The sequence below is a fragment of the Heterodontus francisci genome, chromosome 2 (genome assembly GCF_036365525.1).
Source record: "Heterodontus francisci isolate sHetFra1 chromosome 2, sHetFra1.hap1, whole genome shotgun sequence".
NCBI classification, from domain to species: domain Eukaryota; kingdom Metazoa; phylum Chordata; class Chondrichthyes; order Heterodontiformes; family Heterodontidae; genus Heterodontus; species Heterodontus francisci.
Genome location: NC_090372.1, coordinates 14981839 through 15002768, shown reverse-complemented (window position 1 = coordinate 15002768; position 20930 = coordinate 14981839). Strand labels below are relative to the sequence as shown.

Below are 20930 nucleotides of genomic sequence, written 5' to 3'. Positions count from 1 at the left end.
GTTGTTGATCTAACCATTTTCCTGCAATATGTTAGTGCTGCAGCAAAAATCTGCAGAGTCTGGATGCGAGGAGACCTCTTGTTTCTTTGCTATTTCCTTCCTGCTTTAATGAGAATCATGCAACTGCCCGATTTATTTTTCTTTAAGATTTTACATTTTTCAGAAAAAAGCAAATCATTCTTGACTGAAGAAAGAAGCAATAAAAGCAAATATAATGAAGAATAAAATTCTTAAACTGAAATTAGAAGGGAAGGCGAAGAAAAACAGCATTTTTGGTTGGCTGTTAAAACAATTTTGCAATGGGAAAGAAAGCTCCTTACAGCAGCTGACATGTGGAATGGAATCCACCCAGACAGCAAATGAGAGAGTTGATTTCAGAAACTGTTACTCCAACAGTCAGGATTTGTTAGGGCTTATTAAAAAAATAATGTTTTCTTAGCACATTCCCAACATGGACTGTCGACCTCTTCCCACACAGTTTCCTGATTTCAGCTAAGGCTCCCCAAGGAAATCTAAAGTTAAGGGACAAAATGTTCTTGAAGAGTCCACTACTTCAATTACAGTACAGCACTTATTGAGGGTTAGGGTTTCTATCCCCTCAGTTGGGAGTTCCAAGGCTGCGTGGAACGGAAAGGTCAGGAACATGAACTGCTGCATTAAACAGTATTTTAAAATCTATATCTGGTGTATGTTCGGCTAGTCTAGCTAGGAAAGATTACTGAGCCTTCGTTAAGTTTTAACAAGAACTAGTTTATTACATATTAAGGAACGATATATAGCTTTACACAAGTATGTCTAACTTCACTGATGCTATACTACTACTCCTTCAAGTCTCTCTCATGTGATATCTTATATCATCATAGTGGGAGGTATTATTCTCACTGTCCCAAACATTAACCCTTTCAAACCCTTATACTACAATATCCTGTATTGTAACTAATCCATGTTATAGATCATCAGGTGCTCAGATGTAATATTGCATGGAGTCTCAAACGTGATAACATTTTGTCGAAGTACATACATCGGTCTACAGGAAATATGCAGCTGTGCTACTGAACACATGAAACATTTTAATTTGTACTCTACTGTGCATGTGTGATTTTTGCAAAGACCAGCAAAAAAAATCTATGAACAGCTAGAAAGAGGTCGGATATAAAAGTGGAGTACTGCAGATGTTGGAAATCTGAAAAAGCTGGAAATACTTAGCAAAACTAGCAGCATCTGTGGAGAGAGAAACCAAGTTGATGTTTCAGATCTGTGACTGAGCTTCCTTTTGAATAGTGTAAAAATTTACACAATATCAATTCTTTTCCTTTAGTACCAATGAATTTGCCAAAAGGCAATGGAACTTAAATAATGTCCTAAGTTGTACCTCATATCATTAATGGTGTAATTATGCAGAAAGTCACAAGATGTTTATTTACTCAAGCACCTGCCACAGCCTGGCTTTGGGTCGGGTTGGGGTGGACTGTACTGGCTCTGTGTTTTATAAATAAATGCATTAAATAACATGTTTGATATTATTAAATTCATTGTGATATTTGGGTCAGGTATGAAAAAAAAAATTAAACGGCGGCACAGTGGTTAGCACTGCAGCCTCACAGCTCCAGCGACCCGGGTTCGGTTCTGGGTACTGCCTGTGCGGAGTTTGCAAGTTCTCCCTGTGATCACGTGGGTTTCTGCCGGGTGCTCCGGTTTCCTCCCACAGCCAAAGACTTGCAGGCTGATAGGTACATTGGCCATTGTAAATTGCCCTTAGTGTAGGTAGGTGGTAGGAGAATTGAGGGAAGGTGGGGATGTGGTAGGGAATATGGGATTAGTGTAGGATTAGTATAAATGGGTGGTTGATGGTTGGCACAGACTTGGTGGGCCAAAGGGCCTGTTTCAGTGCTGTATCACTCTATGACTCTATAAGTACTCTGCATAAGAATGGATAATGCATCCACCTACCAACCATATGAGCACAGCTGGCATTTGTAAGGCTTCTCAGTAGAATGTGTGCGGGAATGCCGTCTCAGAGAGCTGGCATCAATGGAGGCATATTGGCAGATTGTACACTTGAAGGGCTTCTCACCTTTGGAGACAAAAGACAAAATACCCCGTAAAACAACCTCATTCAGATATGTTGGTGTAATTCAAAAATGCTGTAATTACTTCCATTTCTCCTCCCCTCTGCAACACAGATCTTCAAACCACATGAATCTAAAGGTTTTCAAGTACTTACTGTATAGAAAACTATAGGCAGAACTTTCAACTTGAGCAGGCCTGTAACATGGGTGATGTCAGCTCAGCCGCCTGTTTTACACCCAGGCAAATTTTTCTTTCTATTGATGCAAGTTTTTATTGTCCTTTGCACTTCACAGTCTTGACCACAGTGTGAGCATTATAGTAACACATCCCATAGGACTCAAAGAGCTCACCTCCCTGACTCCCACCCCTCACACATCGAACTGGAGAAGTAAATACCCATTGTACTAAAGAGACCCAGGAGTGATATACCAAAATATCTGTGCAGTAACTCACAGCTCATACACAGTAAATGCCATCATTTGAAAGAGAGGCATCATGTTCATGGAAATACAATGTGCATAAGCAGTAATCCTTCAAACTTTCCTGGATGAGTGCAGCTCCAATACTTAAGAAGCTTGACACCATCCAGGGCAAAGTAGCCAGCTTCATTAGCGCCCTATCCACCACCACTTCCTCCAAGCAGAGCACCATGGCTGTAGTGTGTACCATCTACAAGTCACACTAGAGCAACTCGTCAAAACTTCAACAACAACTTTCAAACCCTCAGCCTCTAATGTCTAGAAGAACAAAGGCAGCAGGTGCATGGGAATGCCACCACCTTCAAGTTCCCCACCAAGTCACATACCAACGTGACTTGGAAATACATCACAGTTCCTTCATCGTCACTGGGTCAAAATCTTGGAACTCCCTCCCTAACAGTACTGTGGGTGTACCTATACCACATGGACTGCAGCGGCTCGAGAAAGTGATTCACCACCACCTTCTCGAGGGCGGTTAGAGATGGGCAACAAATGCTGTCCTTGCCAGCGACCCCCATATCCCATGAACAAATTAAAAAAAAAGAAATTCATTAAAGAAGGTTAACAAGATAATTCAAGGGGTAGGGGACAAATAAATTATGTGCTTTCCAAAAGGAAAGTTAATAAAAATACTTCATTGCTCACAAAATTAAAGCAAGTGTTTTATCATAACAACTAACCTTCCACAGTACTTTATTACCAACACATTGCCTTCTGAAGTGCAATTACTGTTATTAGGTAAATTAAATCAGAAAATGAAGATCTCAATTAAATGTAATTTTCACAATTTGCATGACTAAGTTAAAGAAAAATACATTGATCATATTTCTGAAATAGTACTCAAGCTTCGTATATTTTTAAATTGACAGGTCATCTGTTCTCCATTGACGCCCCCTTCCATATAAGCTCTCCTACCCATGTTCCAAGCTATCCCCTCGACCTCGCTGTCTCCTGTAGCCTTGGTCAATAACAAGGCCATCCTTTTCTACTTCTTTGTGTCCCTCATTACCCACATCTCCCATTCCCTTCCAAGCTCATTTCCTTCTGCATCCACTCCAGAAAAGAAATCTCCAAGTCGCTTACAGCGACACTTTCAAACTGTCACGTGTCAAGCCTTTGACCCTGCACTTGCCACAATATCGCTACAGCTGTTGATTGGCTCAATCACTTCTTCACCTCCATCTCTGACACCCTCACCCCTAGGGAGCAAAGTGGGGGGGAGGGGTTTAGGGGGAATGTCAAATCAGGCCCCTGCTCATGGAAGGATGTGGGAGGGGAAATTAGAGTCATTTCGAAATCATCTCATGAATGGCCAACTCAGTTACTGGATGAAAAGTTGGAAGCATGTTCGGGATGCTGCCTGGGCTTCCAGATCCACAGAAACAATAAGAGAACTTGGAGATAGAACATAGGAACTTCATAATTTAACAGAAAACATTTATCCAATATGTGATACATTATTCTTACCTGTATGAATTCTCATGTGCTGTATCAGCGATGCCTTTAGCCTGGTCTTATAATCACAGCGTTGACAATGAAATGGTTTTATACCAGTGTGTGTTCCCATGTGTCTCTGGAGTGCTAACTTGGAGGAGCATTTCCTGTCCAACAGGAAACAGACTTGTCACCATCACAAAACATTTCACTACACTCTTCATTCACATTTCATTTCAAGGTTACAATTGTTTAGTGCCATTTATTAAGCATTATTTTATTTAACCCTTACTCTGCTGGATAAAATTGAGAATTCAATCATTAAGATGAACAAAAGACAACAACAATAGCATCTTTAACGTAGCAAAAACATCCCAAGGTACTAAAACAGTACTGAAAGATGCACTCAAATATATTACAACGAAGTGGTTATTACAGACATTTTGTCAAACTTTTCTATGACCCATCTGCAATCTATTTTAAGCTTGGTAAGACAATCTGCTTTCCAGTCCAAAGATGTTTGACTTCAATCTTTTAAGGCTACATATAATGACTCCACTATTCCAGTGCAGAATGGAGGTGATTGGGTAATTGAACCTTTAATGTTAAGTACATATTTAGATTGGTTCAGCTGCATGATCAAATAGCCTTCCAAATTTCAGCATGTATCTCGCAAATAAAGACCACTGTCTGACCACTTGGGCAAGCTATCAGAGAACCAAGAGCACCCAAAGAACCGCGAGTCTGCATAGTTTTTCGGAAAGGCGGGGAGAAAAGTAGAAGGGTGGATCATTATACATACAGACTTACCAACTAGGAGCAGGAGTAGGCTATTCAGCCCCTCAAGCCTGCTCCGCCATTCTATAAGATCATGGCTGATCTGTTTGTACTTCTGAATCAGTCACGGTTATAAGGTAGGAAACAAGGCAGCCAATTTCCACACAAGGTCCCACAAACAGCAATATGATAATGGCCAGATATATATGGTTGAAGGATATATATTGACCAGGACATCTGCAGAACTCCCCTGATTTTCTTTAAATAGTGCCGGGGACCTGTTACGTTCATCTTAGAGATCAGACAGGGTTTAATGCCTCATCCGAGAGAGGGCACCACTGACAGTGCAACACTCCCTCTGGACTGCACTGAAGTATTAGCCTAGATTATGTGGTCAAGTCTCTGGAATGGGTTATAAATGTGACATCTTCTAACTCAAAGGCAAGCATGCTACCACTATGTCAAAGCTAATACTCTTTGTACTAAGACCTCTGCACTGCAAACTGACCTCCAAGTAAGTTACCTTGGTCATCAGATCTATTGGGCCTGAGTAAATAGAAATTTGATCCATAACCAGTATGGAGGGAAAGATCAAGGAGCCAAACTACATTACCACAGCTATTATAGTCTGTAGAGATTAGCGTGCAGTTGAGATGACAGTGTTTTTACAAAATAAATACCCAATGCAAGTCTGGCAAAAGTCGATATGCATCATTCCCCATAATTGCAACTTTTAAAAATGAATTGGCAATACCAGAAGATAGCAATTCAGTTCGGACCCAAGCAGGAAAAAGCTAAGATGTGAGTCAAACATGATGCACACCATCAAGGTAGCAGAAAGAGCAAAAATTTGCATTAATAAGGACTTTTCAAAGCACACTTTCTGAAAAAGATGAATTGTATTCATCTGCAAGTTTAATTTTATTGAAATTAAAGGCATTTGAACCATTGGCACCCAATGCACACACTACGATGGTTCCTATCACCAATCATTAAGGTGCAACTTTTAATTTTAGCTGTAAAACAGTGTACACCTATGAAACACAATTGATTGAGTTTCAGCTGGTCAGCCAAGGACAGTATTGGTAGAAAGTTGGGAACTGGTCAACTGCCCTTCCGCTTGGATAGGGAATTGTGTGTGTATGTATGTGGCCGGGGGGGAAGGAGGGGGGTGAGAGGGTAAAGAAGAATAGAAACAAAAAAAAGTGCACCCAGGAACTCCAGCAATGACATTTAGTCCAGACCAGATTCTTCAAGACACAAAAATTTGAGTCCAAATCTGTTTTGTGAAAAATCTCATGTGCAACAAGTGCAGATTTCTTTTTAGCTTCTGTTAAAATTTTGGAAGCTATTCCAAGTGCACATCTGAGAATGGGAGCGTTGATTAAGTGTACATACTTTGCACAGTCTCCAAACCTAAACACTTTTTTAAAAAAAAAGATATTTTATACAGACAATGTAAGAAGAATGAGGTTTAAGTGGATAAATCCTGAAATGGAGCAGATGCTCATCTTTTATTACTGGATGAATTCCCTTTCTAACTCTGTGATGGTACAGTCATACTAGCTTTACATTAGCCTAAACTTTGCTATAAATATATGGTCCAAAACTTTGTTAATTGTACACATTATTCAATGTTTTAGTTAAAGATATAATTTGATGTCCTACTGGTTACGGGCACCACCCAGTGTGGCACCATGCCATATGGACCAGATCCAATGCCCAATCTGTGCAGTTAGCTGACTTCAATCACAACAGCAATAGGGACATTATAGTTGGTCTCAGCACCCTTGGGATAGGAAAGAAGGTATCAGCCGGGACCTGATCACTAACCAGTGACTCTTGCTGGTAAAGTGTGTCTAAGATAGGATAGCACTCTGCTGCACTGTCCTCCAGAATTGAAAGCCTGCTGCACGCACATGAAGAACAGCCATTTGGGTAAGGTACCTGAGGGCTGCAAGTGCTTATAAAGGCCATATAAGCATCTTCAGAGGAGAAGTGCAGTAATACTGGGGGGTGGGGGGGGGTGGTGGAGAACAACAACTTTATTGATGCCAAGTATGAAGTAAAAGTGTCCAGTCTTGCGAAGGAGCATGCTTATTTTTCTTCCCAGAAAACTGCTACCACATTTATCAACGGTTATAACAGAACCATTTCCACAGAGACAAACTCAGCAGCAGGCAACCTCAATCTGACTGTTAGCTACAATACGCAAGCTACAAACTGTGTCAAAGATCAGTCTTTTGAGAACTTAAAGCACAACTTGGTTTGGTACAATTATGGACACCGCTGGAACAGACAAACTTCACAACCTATTCACTTTATAAGAATAGGTAGAAAGGTCTTACAAGTTTTGTTTCTTACACAGTGAGATTCTGGAAAACCTAGATTGTAATCACCATTCATGAACAATTGCCCCTAGACAATTTCTCATTACACAAAAATTACAGCACAGAAACAGGCCATTCAGCTGAACTGGTCCATGCTGGTGTTTATGCTCTACACAAGCCTTCTCCCACCCTACTTCATTTATTAGCATATCCTTCCATTCCTTTATATACGCATCTAGCTTCCCCTTAAAAGCATCTATGCTATTCACCTCCGCTTCTACACATGTAAGGTCCACACTTTCTCACCACTCACAGGGTAAAGAAAGTTCTCCTGAATTCCCCATTGGATTTGTTTCCATCTTCTACCTAGAGTAGCCTAAAAATAACACCAACTTGGAACCCAGAAACTTTTAATTTTACGACAAACAAAAGTTTTGTGGATAAAGTCTGTGTATTGAGCTGCGTCGGAGAAATAAAAGAGCATGAAATAACTATACTTTGCTGCCCTCTACTGGGATGCAGTAAACAACAAAAGTAGCTGCGAGCCTCAACTCGTGACATGAGATGACGTTTTTATTTTTTTTTTTTTATTTAGAGATACAGCACTGAAACAGGCCCTTCGGCCCACCGAGTCTGTGCCGACCAACAACCACCCATTTATACTAATCCTACATTAACCCCATATTCTCTACCACATCCCCACCATTCTCCTACCACCTACCTACACTAGGGGCAATTGCTAATGGCCAATTTACCTATTAACCTGCAAGTCTTTGGCATGTGGGAGGAAACCGGAGCACCCGGCGGAAACCCATGCAGACACAGGGAGAACTTGCAAACTCCGCACAGGCAGCACCCAGAACTGAACCCGGGTCCCTGGAGCTGAGAGGCTGCGGTGCTAACCACTGCGCCGCCGTTTCCCCAATGGCTACAGGTCATAGGTGTTTTCTCTCTCACAATTCGCTAACAAGTAATCTGCGTGGGTTTTTCACCGGAGCATTCTTACAAAAGCACAAAGTTATTTGGTTAATTTTATGAGAGAATTTCAACCCTTTGCACCTCTACAACAAATTTTTTTTTAAAAAGATCATAAAGGGAAAGACTTTCAATTGTAGCTGCAGTGGAGGCACACCTGGGAATGCACTAGTAGCATGCAGGAATGCACTGGTACAGCTCACATCATGGATGAAGGGAGGTCGAGCCAGTATTTTCCTATGGAGCATTTCCACAGCTAATTGCTCCCAGCGTTGGGCCCATGGAGATTGGGAAGGGGGTAGGATATTCAGGGAACAGTTAGAGAACAGCTGCTGCCTCATCTTTAAAGGCCACCTGCACTTCCTGTTGTAATGAAACATTTGCTGGCATTTCGATTTGGTTGGTGTTTTATGAGGATGTCTGAGAGTTGCAAGAGTCTAGGGAAAAGGAAGGACAGTTCTCTTTTCTGATGGCGTTCTGGAGGTAAAGCTGAGGGAGGTGAGCCAAAGAAGGGTTGCTATCTTTGCTCAGAGGGGCAGATTCCTCAGAAAGCAGTTGCACAGACAGGTCAAAATTGTGCCTGTGGTTAAGATACTGGCAACCCTGATGCAAAGAAAGACACAACTGCAAGATACTGGTCAAAGGAATTGTTTGAAGTATCTCTTTCTACTGCACGACAGTAATACTGACCTTTACCTTCATAAGTTGTATATGCAAATGATATCCTTGCTTATCTTTTGGGAACTCTGGCCTGTCCAACACTATCACGAAGCAACCCATATTTCGACATGATACAACTGTCACATTCTAGCAACTCCTTTAATGACAGTGGGTGGGGGTGTAAAAGACTCCAGCAAAGCCTGCTTCCATGCTGCATGTTCATGCATTCAGGTTTTGTGTGGCTAACTCCATTGCGATGGCAGGGCTCAGGTTTCAACAATATCTTTGACATTGCAGGAAGAAGTGGATAACCAAAGGGAGAGGCTATTAAATGCCAGAGGCACACCCAACCTGAAAATCCCTAACCTATTCAAAAGGAATTAAACCTGGAAACTGATGCAACTCACTCTGTTTAGCACATTGGAGAATGCATTGTCATTAGGAATGTCATTAAGCCCCATATGACAATATGGCATGTTCATCTGGTGGTGTATTACACAAAGAGTGTCTTACTGATAGCAATAAATTCTTTCCATTATTTTTACTTATGAATCATTGATTATCACAGCTTACAAAGTCTCGATACTGAAGGGCATCCATAAAAACAACTATTTTGATTTATATAGTACCTTTAATGATGTAATAAACAACCCAAGGAGTTGCTCAGGTGTGTTATCAAACAAAATTTGACAGACTCATAAGAAGATATAAGGGCAGATGAGAGCTTGGTCAAAGAGGTAGGTTTTAAGGAGCATCCTAAAAGGAAGAAAGAGAGACTTAGCAAGGCGGAGAGGTTTAGAGATGGAATTCCAGAGCTTAGGGCCTCAACGGCTAAATGGTGGACCGATTAAAATTGGGGATGTACAAGAGGCCAGAATTGGAGGAACGTAGACATCTTGGAGGACTGTAGGGCTGAAAGGAGGTTACAAAGACAGGGAGGGGCAAGGCCATGGAGGAATTTGAAAACAACAATGAGAATTTTAAAAATCAAGGTGTTGCTTAACCAGGAGCCAGTGTAGGTCATCAAGCATAAGGGTGATGGGTGAACAGGACTTGGTGCGAGATAGGATACGGGATGAGCTTAAGTTTATGGAGGGAGGCCAGCCAGAGGTGCATTGGAAGAGTCAAAACTGGAAGCAAGAAAGGCATGGATGAGGGTTTCAGTAGCAGATCAGCTGAGACAAGAGTGGAGTCAGTGATGTCATGGAGGTGGAAATAGGCAGTCTTAACGATGTTGCGGACATGTGATTGGAAGTTCATCTTGGGGTCAAATACAACACCAAGGTTGCCAACAGTCTGGTTCAGTATCAGACAGGAACCAGGGAGAGAGATAGAGTCGGTGGCTAGGGAGCAGAGTTTGTGGTGGGGACCAAAGGCAATGGATTCGTTCTGCTCAATATTTAGTTGGCAAAAACTTTTGCTCATCCAGCATTGGATGTCGGGGATGCAGTCTGACAATTTAGAGACAAAGAAGGGGTCAACAGAGGTGGTGGTAGGGTAGAGCTGAGTGTCGCCACAAAGCTCTACTCATGGAATCACACAGCACAGGAGGAAAACATTCTCTGCCAGCTCTTTGAAAGAACTATCCAATCAATCCCATTCCCCTGCTCTCCCTTTCTGCTTTTCGAATATATATCCAATTCCCTTTAAAAATTTATTATCGAATCTGCTTCCACCAGGTAGTGCATTCCAGATTAAACAAACTAGTTTTTTTGCCACTTATCAATTTGTGTCCTCTAGTTACTGACCCTTCTGTCAGTGAAAACAGTTTCTCCCCGTCTACTCTTAGCAAAACCCCTCATAATTTTGAGCATCTCTATTATTAAATCTCCACATAACCCTTCTCTGCTCTGAGAACAATCTCAGCTTCGCTGGTCTCTCCACATAATTTAAGTCCCTCAAGCTCAATACCATTTTGGGTAAATCTCCTCTACACAGTCTCAAAGGCTTTGATAGCTTCCCTAAAGTGTTCTGGGCACAATACTCCAGCTGGAGCCTAACCAGTCATTTATAAAGGTTTAGCATTTGCTTCCTTGCTTTTGTGCTGAATCTGTTTATAAAGCCTAGGATGGCATACACTTTCTCTATTTGTCCTGTCACGTTCAAAGATTTGTGTACATGAGACCCCAGACCTCACTGTTTCTGTACCCACTTTAAGTTTAATTCATACAAATTTGATTTATAAACTCACTCCTCTTGCAGCAAGCACCAGCTCAAGAATATCCATTCTGGGAAATCAGATAGGCAGAGAGCATTGGATGCAACTCAATACAAATAAACAACAGGTATAGGAGGCAGAAGAGGAACAGAAAGGGGTTGGCCTACAAAAGAAAATAGTCAATTCATTGTGTTGTTTGAGAGAATACAAAGCATCCTGTTAAGTGCAATGGTTAATATAGAGCTGTTCATCTAATTGGATAGTTCTTTCAAAGAGCTGGCAGAGAATGGCCTCCTTCTGTGCTATATGATTCGATGAGTAGAGCTGTGTGGCGACACAGAGGTCTACCTTACCACCCCCTCTCTTGACCCTTCCACTGTCTCTAAATTGTAAAACTCTTTGTCTGACATTCAGTACTTGATGAGAAGAAATTTTCACCAATTAACTAGAGAAGATTGAATCCATTGTCATTTTGCACCTGCTGCATGGTGACATCTCTCCTGATGACAGAAATGTGCATCATCTGGCATACCACTATCACAGACACCTTTTCAAGGGTGTACTGCAGTACACAATCAGAGCTACCCAGATAACAGAATCTCATGTTTCAGTATGCCTACTGTATGTTCTATTTGTACCCTTGTGCAGCCACGTGCCTCATTATATTTCCTTTCTGTTGCTGTTCTTGGATTCTACCATCATTAGCTAGCCAGAGTATGCTTTAGTTTCTCCCATCTCCACCCTGTTCTCTACAAGCTCAACTCTTCCACGAAATTCAGCTCCTGTTCCCTCGATTCTCTTTCCTGAATGCTAACCATTCCTGGTCCCTGTGCCTGCTGATCATGTTAGTAGCTCACTTTGCTACCAACCCTTTTCTCTCAAGTCCTTGAGCATGTTGTCACGTCCCATCTCCATGTCCATCTCTCCCAAAATTCCCTGTTCAATTCCCCCCAGTTCAGCTTCTGCTATGCCCCTAGCACTGAGGCCACCCTGGTCAAAATCACAAATCACATTCGCTGCGACTGCAATATCAGTGTGCTTTCCCTCCTTGACATTGTACCTAGTTAACCATAACATGCTCCATGCACAATACCATGCTTCTGTTGACTCTAGATTTCAGTTTTCTAACATCCTCCTTTTTCTGTGAACCCCAGCCCGTACGATGTGACCTGTCTGCTTTTCCATCACTCTAACCCTCACTGATCTATACTAGCTCACTATCCCCAAACGTACTACATTTAAACGCCCCGTCCTCATCTTCAATCTCCTCCTTGGCCTTGCTCCCACACTACCTATCCAGCTTCCATCACCCGCTTCCTACGTCCTTCAATCATTGCAACTCTGGTCTTCTATGCATTCTCCCTCCACCTCTTGCGCCTCCATGGGACAGCCTTCAGTCCTACTGGCCCTAATCTCTGGAACTTTCTTTTGAAATCCCTCCACCTCTCTATTTCTTTCTTCATCATTACATTCTTTCTCACAACCAATCTTTTCAACCAGGCTTTCAGTCATCTCTCCTAAATCTCCCACTATTATTCACTGCCTGATGCCTTTTAAAAAATAAAATTCTCTTGTAAAGTACCATGAGACATTTTTCTGCCTTAAAGCTACTCTTTTAAATGTATGTTGTGATGGTGAACAGGAGGATATACTTTTATAACAAGTAACTTCAGAAAAACTAATTGTAACTGTGTATTTATGGGGGTTTGTACAAGGATATAATTTAAGATTTACCTTTGCAGTAATATTTTGAGAAACATAACATCTTACACATCTCCATATTACTTACTAAATGGGCATTAAAATGTCCATTAAAATCTTAGAATGTCAACAACATAGTGAGAAATATTCAGAGTGGCATTTCTGATCAGCAAGAGTGAAACATACTAAACACATTTGAATACAAGTCACTGTGCTTATTCTTACCAGAACAGGCATCAAAATATATAATATAAAATAAAAACAAGAAATGCTGGAACCACTCAGCAGGTCTGGCAGCATCTGTGGAAAGAGAAGCAGAGTTAACGTTTCGGGTCAGTGACCCTTGTTCCAGCATTTCTTGTTTTTATTTCAGATTTCCGGCATCCGCAGTATTTTGCTTTTATCAAAATATATAACTGGCCTTCCTACTTGTGTTGCCTGCACCTGTGTATTGTAAGGCCCCATAAAAATGAATGAACAGCTGGAAGTAAGTGAGGTAAAACTGCATCCCGAGATTGAGCCAAACAGTACCACCTGGTTCTGCCTGGAAAAGGCAGCACCAGCTCCAGCTACATTATTCCACATTGAACATTTGTCTTGTAAGGTTTACAACAGGCCTAATCACTCCTATGAGAAGCTGATCTGCATAATTAAATCTAAATTAGGAGAATCATCATGGTGGAATTGTTCCCTTTGAGGGAATAAAATAGTTAATTCTTAGTTACAGAAATGCTCTGTTTCTTGGAGGATTGCCAATGACTTTATTGAAATCTTTCAGGTTATTTTTCTCTCCCCTAATGGCTCAAGGAGCTGTCAACAACAGGGGAATGTGAATGAGTAGCTGTTATTCCTAATGTACAGAGGCCTGAAAGGATGTGCATAGTGAAGAGCTGGAAAAAATGAATGTAAAGTCCAGCAAGGACCAAGAAAGACCGAAGACCGAGAGAGGTTAGGTTTTGATGACAAAACTTGTTGGACAGATTCCCACAAGGATAAGGGCAATTTATGGGTATGTTTGAACACATTGATTTATTTAGGCTTTTGTGTGTTTGTTATCTTAGAATTTTTACATTTTAGGTGCATATAATCAGTGATCAATGAAGTAGGAGTTGAGAAGATCAACAGGGACCATGCTCCAGAGGATTTGCTCTGACACAGCTGCTAGGAGATGCTTCCCAGTCCCCACACTGAGGGGAAGCACATGGCCATCACTAAGCACCTCCACTGTGGCTGGTTGAATTCAGATAGAAATTGACCTGCATCCACTACTTCATGAAACACAAGTTGCTGCTGCAACTCACTGCGCTGCTACATAATCACCACGAATAATGAAGTGTTGTTTTCCCTGGAAATTGAGGTAGTGGAGAGAGGCAGGAGCAGGAGAGTGTATGATAACATGATGAATAATATGCTAGAGATAAAATTAACTATGTCAATTATTTCAATAGTTCTGCAGTTTAGTGTAGGCTAAATATTTGAATAATTAACATAGGCTAATTTTCCAGCAGCACGTACATCAGCAGGTTGGTGCAATGCTGCTACTGTGATAAATTATATCTTTGTGGCAGAATCAGAGGGTAGGATTTTCCCTCTGAGACAGGAAACAGAGGTCGGGACTGTTTCCGGGTGCCGAAACCCCTGGGGGAAATAGTTACTTATTGTGTTTCGCTGGGGTGCCCCCTTAATTGGCCTGGAGACAGACTCGCCATCCAATTGAGGATGAGTGGGCGAGCTCTCGAAGCTGGAGGGCCAATCAGAGGCCTTCCAGCTTATAAGGAGCGGCAGGTTGCGATAGAAGGTAAGTATGAGAGATGGCGCTTCATGATGGAGGAGCCCTCCCTCCAGCTTTTTTTAAAATCTTAAATTAAAAAATGGCTTATGTAGTCAGGCCACTACTGGGGAGGAAAGCTCTCTACAGGGTCATCTGTGGCTGCTTCTACACCCAGGCAGGCATGGAGGGCCTCTAGCCCTGCCTGGTGCACTGGCCCTCCTGCCTACAGGCACCTAAACTAGCCCCCGCCGCCTGCGGGAACCAGGAGGTCGACTAGAAAATTCCTTTAATTAGCCTCAAGTAGCTCTTAAGCCTGATCGCATACCTACTGTGTGCGGACGGGTAGCCCTGCCGGCCCCCGATTCCGCCTCCACAAAAATGTCCCAGAGGCGGAATGGAGTCGGGGAACCGGCGCGCTGGCTGGTGCAGCTATTTTTAGCTTCTGCCCGCTTCTGCTCCTGGCCCCGAGAGGGGGTCGAAAATCCAGCCCAGACGCTTTGACTTTGTGACACAAGTGACAGTGTGTCAACAACTACAGTACTGCCTTTATTAGGATGCTGAAATAAGGCAACCAAAGTTTGCAGGTGTAGTTGCTGGCACCACAACAGGCCTGGTTTGAGCTGTTTCACGTTTGAAACCTAACTCGTTGGGGCTAGTTAGTAAAGTACTAGGGAAGTTATAACAATGCTTCCATCTTTATTTACAAAAGCACTCCAAACCTGGTGACAGAAAATGATTTCTAAAGTGTAACTGTTGTAGTTTGTGATGTTACTGTAGCACTGCTCTTCATGTACAAACATGTAACCAGTACAGCCACTTGCAAAAGAAACCATTTTTGCCCAAATTTATTTATTTATTTATTTTTATTTAGAGATACAGCACTGAAACAGGCCCTTTGGCCCACCGAGTCTGTGCTGACCAAGAACCACCCATTTATACTAACCCTACAGTAATCCCATATTCCTTACCATCTACCTACACTAGGGGAAATTTACAATGGCCAATTTACCTATCACCTGCAAGTCTTTGGCAGTAGGAGGAAACCAGAGCACCCGGCGAAAACCCACGCGGTCACAGGGAGAACTTGCAAACTCCGCACGGGCAGTACCCAGAATCAAACCCAGGTCCCTGGAGCTGTGAGGCTGCGGTGCTAACCACTGCGCCACTGTGCTGCCCAAATTCCTCTAGGAAAGATCAGCCTATGATGGAAAAATGGATTTCAATGTAAAAAAAAAGAGGGTAATTTTGACTTTACACGAGTATAAAACGGGTGATGAGGAATCAGCAGTCCATTTTACATCTCTCCTGAAGGAAAATTTAAAATCAGATTTTCTTTTCACCCGTTTTATACATGTGCGCAAAGTTAAAATTACCTCCACAGACCTCTGCCATCGGGATTACATTCTAAACATTTCCAGTTCAAGACAACCATTTTTGTCAGTCAAGGGGAAAAATGTAAATGCCTATTTTGTATTAAAGTAAATTCATAGTGGGGAACTACACTTGCAGAAGGTTTGGCTGCAGAATTGTGTTACAGTACTGTAGCCCTCTCTTCAAGCATGGTTTAGAATGATACGACACAGAGGGAGGCCATTCAGCCCATTGTGTCGTCTTCGAAACAGCTATCCAATTAGTCCCACTCCCTGGCTCCGCTCCTCATTTGGAGCACAAGGTAGTAGAACTTGCCCATAACCAACCATTACCAACAGGCGTTTTTACAGTAAAATTAGTTCATAATAAATAGAGGCTTCCTATTGGAATGGACAGTCAAGCCAACTTGCATGCTGCAGGAATTAATCCGTCTGCACTCCTTCTCCCCTATAACAAAGATGTGAATAAAGTACCCAACGTGACGTATTTTATTTATTTAGAGATACAGCACTGAAACAGGCCCTTCAGCCCACCGAGTCTGTGCCGACCATCAATCCCCCATTTATACTAATCCTACATTAATCCCATATTCCTACCACATCCCCACCTTCCCTCAATTCCCCTACCACCTACCTATACTAGGGGCAATTTATAATGGCCAATTTACCTATCAACCGGCAAGTCTTTGGCTGTGGGAGGAAACCGGAGCACCTGGCAAAAACCCACGCCGTCACAGGGAGAACTTGCAAACTCCGCACAGGCAGTACCCAGAATCGAACCCAGGTCGCTGGAGCTGCGAGGCTGCGGTGCTAACCACTATCAATGAGTAAATAACTTAGCCTGAACCTGATGTATTCAAGCCTTCTGCTTGAACGTTTAGACAACAGCACTTCATTAATATAATAGCATAACACTATAGGAGGAAGAAGAGCCCAGCAAAGGAGCACAAAGAGCAATGGACCAATCCAACACAATCTTAAAACAAGTTGGAAGAAATCTCAAGTGCCCCACCACTACACCCTCCCACTTCTAATCTACCCCTCCTCCAAACATTGCAACTATGCCAACAGACTAAATGGATTAAATGTATACTCGTACAAATTCTGTGGAAACAAAACATACAATTCAACGAATATCTAAAACCAATGAAAAAGTTAACAGCTTTTTTTTTCAAGCACGAAGCTTACACAGTAAAACAAGTGCCCACAATGTTTTCAAAACTGTGGTTGAAGTGTTTTTTTTCATTGGTAGAGTCATAGAGTTGATTATTAATTTGGGAATTAGACACTCCAGCCTGGGAATTTTGCTTCTCATAAATTATCAGAATCCCTTACAAAAAGCTAGAATACTAAAACAGTTTCTCAGCCAAGGCTTCGAAACACATGCAGAGGAGAAGTTTGGCAAAGATCATATCTGGCTGTAAAGCCATAATAACCAAAGCAATCAGATACCCAGCAGTAGTATAAAAGTTGCAGAGTCCCAGGAACTATGGCAAAATCATAGTCACATCATCAGAAGGTTACCCAAATATAAATCATATGCAATCTCAACACATGTTCTTTTATATATTACTAATAAGATTTCTTAAAATGTGCATTTTCTAAAGTTATAAAAGCACATGTTCCAGCAGCTTCTCAGGCTACAATCTACTTTGTAATTCAGCTAAATAGAAATCTTAATAAAAAATGTAAAAACTGAAAATGCTAGAATTCCATAACAAAAACAAAGCCCAGGTTCTGCTCTGTCCAAAATGTCATGCTTTGTTAATAAACATCAAGCAAAGCATGACATTTTGAGCATTTAATGTTGTGATAAAATTACATCTTCGAAATATTTATTTAAATTACAGCTCCAGAAATTGGACCACCATTTCAAAATGTAATTATTGCTTTTAATGAAGTGGCTTTTGTTTGTTTCCAATGTAACTTAACTAATCAAATATATTGTAATACAAAAATACCACAATATAAAACACACAGCCTATTAAAAACAACTTGCATTAATATAGCAGCTTTAACATAGGAGAAAGCAAAAACAAAGGGGCACAGATGAGGAATAGATGCAAGCCATGGAGGAGGAGACTAGGGGGTGGCTAAAAGCTTTGCCAAAAAGATAGGGTTTGAGAAGAGGAGAGGCAGAGGGCCTTTGGGAAGGAGTTCCAGAGGTCAGGACTTAGGCAGTTGACAACTCTATCGTAAATGATGGGCAAAGTGAGGACAAGAAGCATAACAGGTTAGTTAGTGTCAGAGGACCAAAAGATTTAAGAGGAAATACTGGCCCAGAGGGGATTGCAGGGATAGGTCTGTGAGGCTATGGGAGTATGAGACTGTGTATTTTAAATTGAATGTGTTGTGGGCTGATGTAGATCAAAGGAGTTAGGATGAATAGGACTTAGTGGTGGACAGGATATAGGCAGCTGAGATTTGGAACTGTTGGAGACTATGGAGGGAGAGAATGGGAGGCCATCAAGATGGACATGAGAGAAATTGTGTCCCAAGGTAACATAAATGCAGATAAGGGTCTCAGAAGTTCCTTAGCTGACATCCCTATGTTTCAAGAAGCAATGGATCCTGTTTGAAAACACTATTTAGTATTCCTTAGTTTGATGAGTTAATACCTGGTACAAGTATTGCAGACAAATTCTTTGCTTGGTTTCTTTGTCTTAATTTGAGGCTCCTTCTCCTCGTGCCTTCTACTTGTCACACCATTTACATTTTCTCTCCTCTTTTCCTTTGTCTTCTGATGGACTTGTCTGCGATGTTTATTCATCTGCCGTCTGTACTTGAATGTCCGTCCACAAAACTGACAGAGAAACGGTCTTGCCTCGTAATGCTTTGCCATGTGTTCCTTCAGTTCAACTCTGACAAAAGCAGAAAATAATTCCATCTCATGCTGCAAAAAAAAAAGCAGATCACCCTGCTCATACATAAATTGCTGCATATTGAACAGGCTTATAGATAATTGAAGAAAAAGGCCCAATGATCGAATATCAAGCTGAGAAAAATGAGCTTTCACCACTTTAAAACTTTTCTTTTCCCTCCATTTTAGTCTCCGTTCCTCCTAGAGATGCAGACTTGTTGTGGTATGGTTCCACAGAGAGCCATCCACTATCATTCTTCATATCCGAGTCTAGACACTGTGGGTAACTTTGATCTGCCAGTCTGGCAGAAACCAGATTAGGCAGGCAGTTAAAATCACCAAGGCGACATGCTAATATCCCACTTTCACTTGCCCTTCTGAGGCAGGACAGACACTTGTCAGAAACCAGTGCGATCCTTCTTTAAATATGCAGATCCTCCTCTGATCATATCATCAGGACTGCTATTTTAACAACAGGCCTGAGCGGGGAAGACATTGTGGCTTTCCCAGCAGGTCAAACTCCTGGGAAGAGGAGCCAGGATCAGAAAAGACCCAAAAAGTTACGTCTTCTATGGTCCTTGTGGACTCAGACAGAGCTTATGGGTTCTATTTAATTTTTGATATGGAACCTCCACTTTCAATTGGGCATTTTACAGCCCTCCAGACTCAACACTCAGTTCAACAATTTCATGTCGTAACTTTTGCCCCCCATTTTCTTTTTTTTTTCCAGTTTTGGACAGCAACTGTTGGTGATGATTCTGCTTCTCCAACTTACACTTCCCCAACTTTTGTTTCTTTACTTGTCACATTACTATCTCCTGTGCCTTGCAACATTATTCTTCCATTTAATCTCTCCTGCCTTCCACCCTACCACAGACTTTCCCTTCTAGTCCCCCCACTCCTTACCTCTGTATTTGCTTTAAACCTATTACATCTCCAACTTTTTCCAGTTCTAGCGAAAGGTCATCAGCCTGAAACTCTGTTTCTCTCTCCACAGATACTACCAGCCCTGCTGAGTAGTTCTGACATTTTCTGCTTTTTTTTAAAATGGGGATTGTGTTTTACAGATAATATTGTGTGTAATTTATGGACCATAAGAGATAGGTGTATTTTATGGATAATACTTCCTTCCCTGACATACGCTTCTGATGTGCAGGCAGATGAGTTGCTTTATGTTTGTCTGACAATAGGCCTTGGGTGGCAGGTTGTGTTGTTTTTGCCTTATCAGCAGTAAATTAAGCTGTCTTTTTTTTTTATACTGTGAATTAAAAAGTGGGCATCATGTACCTTTAAATAGTATAAAGGATCCTTGTAGGCCAGAAAAAGTGTAGAGATTATTTTATGATGACCGTCAAGCCTAATCTGGAATTAAGCAGTGTTTTTTTTTTGTACTGGTAAATAGGAACTACACATGATTTTTCATTACAAAAGTTGCTTTTTAGGGAATACAAAATTATTAGGAAAATGGGAAGCTTTGACTGAAGTTATACTGAAACAGGTAGCTTAACTCGGAAATCTATCCTTCCACAATCCCCATCCTCTGTTCCTAGCTCGGTGATAACTGGGCTGTACATTTCACTATGGCTATTAAAGCTATGCATGCTGATTCTAGTTAGGTACACCATTGAGTACTGTAAAGCACTTACTTTCTGAAGAACCTCTTGTCACAATCAGTGCACCCGTGTGGCTTAATACTGCTGTCATGGTTGCACAGATGTTTATAAACCTTGCTCCATGCTTCATCTGATGAAAAAAGAAAATGCAGTTCAATTTAAATCAATACAGTGCTTGTGGCTTTGATCAATATCTAAACACTAAGGCAACACTATTTTGTGAGGGAGTAAAGTATTCCCCCATTGTATAAGAAAAATACATATGTATACATATAGTCACATACTACTTTTGCAAAAGGTTCGTGCTGAGATGGCTGTTCTCAGCTAGGGCAGGCAACATTAGGGATGTTATAATTGATACCATTTAAAGGGGGAAGGATCCAGGGTTCTCTTCCTGATCACAGTTCAGCAATCCTTGCTGGATTTATGTTGGGTCAGGACAGGATTGCGAGGAAACCCGCAGTCCAATAGCCTGTTGACCATCTGCCAAATGTCACAAATGAGTTACAATAACTTGGGTGAAACGCAGCAGGGTGACCATTGCCTGTGCAACTGTGAATGGAGTCACTGCCTTCACAAAAGCACGTGAAGGGAGAAAATAACTTACATTTAGATAGCATCTTTAGCATAGAAAAATATCCCAAGGCATTTCACAGAAGCATTATCAAACAAAATTTGACAAGGTAAATAAGACTTTTTAATCAAATGAATATCTGCCGAATCATCTCTCCT

The 20930-nt window shown here is 41.5% G+C and overlaps 1 protein-coding gene across 3 annotated transcripts in view; it reads right to left on the bottom strand.

Moving 5' to 3' along the window:
• si:dkey-154p10.3 (oocyte zinc finger protein XlCOF6) overlaps positions 1-20930 on the bottom strand; it is a 59189-nt gene that overhangs the window by 31178 nt on the left and 7081 nt on the right. For all 3 annotated transcript variants that reach the window (XM_068054623.1, XM_068054602.1, XM_068054613.1), the window contains exons 3-6: positions 20232-20328; positions 18344-18586; positions 4017-4150; positions 1951-2074 (exon numbers count right to left, since the gene is read on the bottom strand). In XM_068054623.1, the coding sequence (XP_067910724.1) occupies positions 1951-2074; positions 4017-4150; positions 18344-18586; positions 20232-20328 (598 nt within the window). The remainder of the gene's footprint in view (positions 1-1950; positions 2075-4016; positions 4151-18343; positions 18587-20231; positions 20329-20930) is intronic.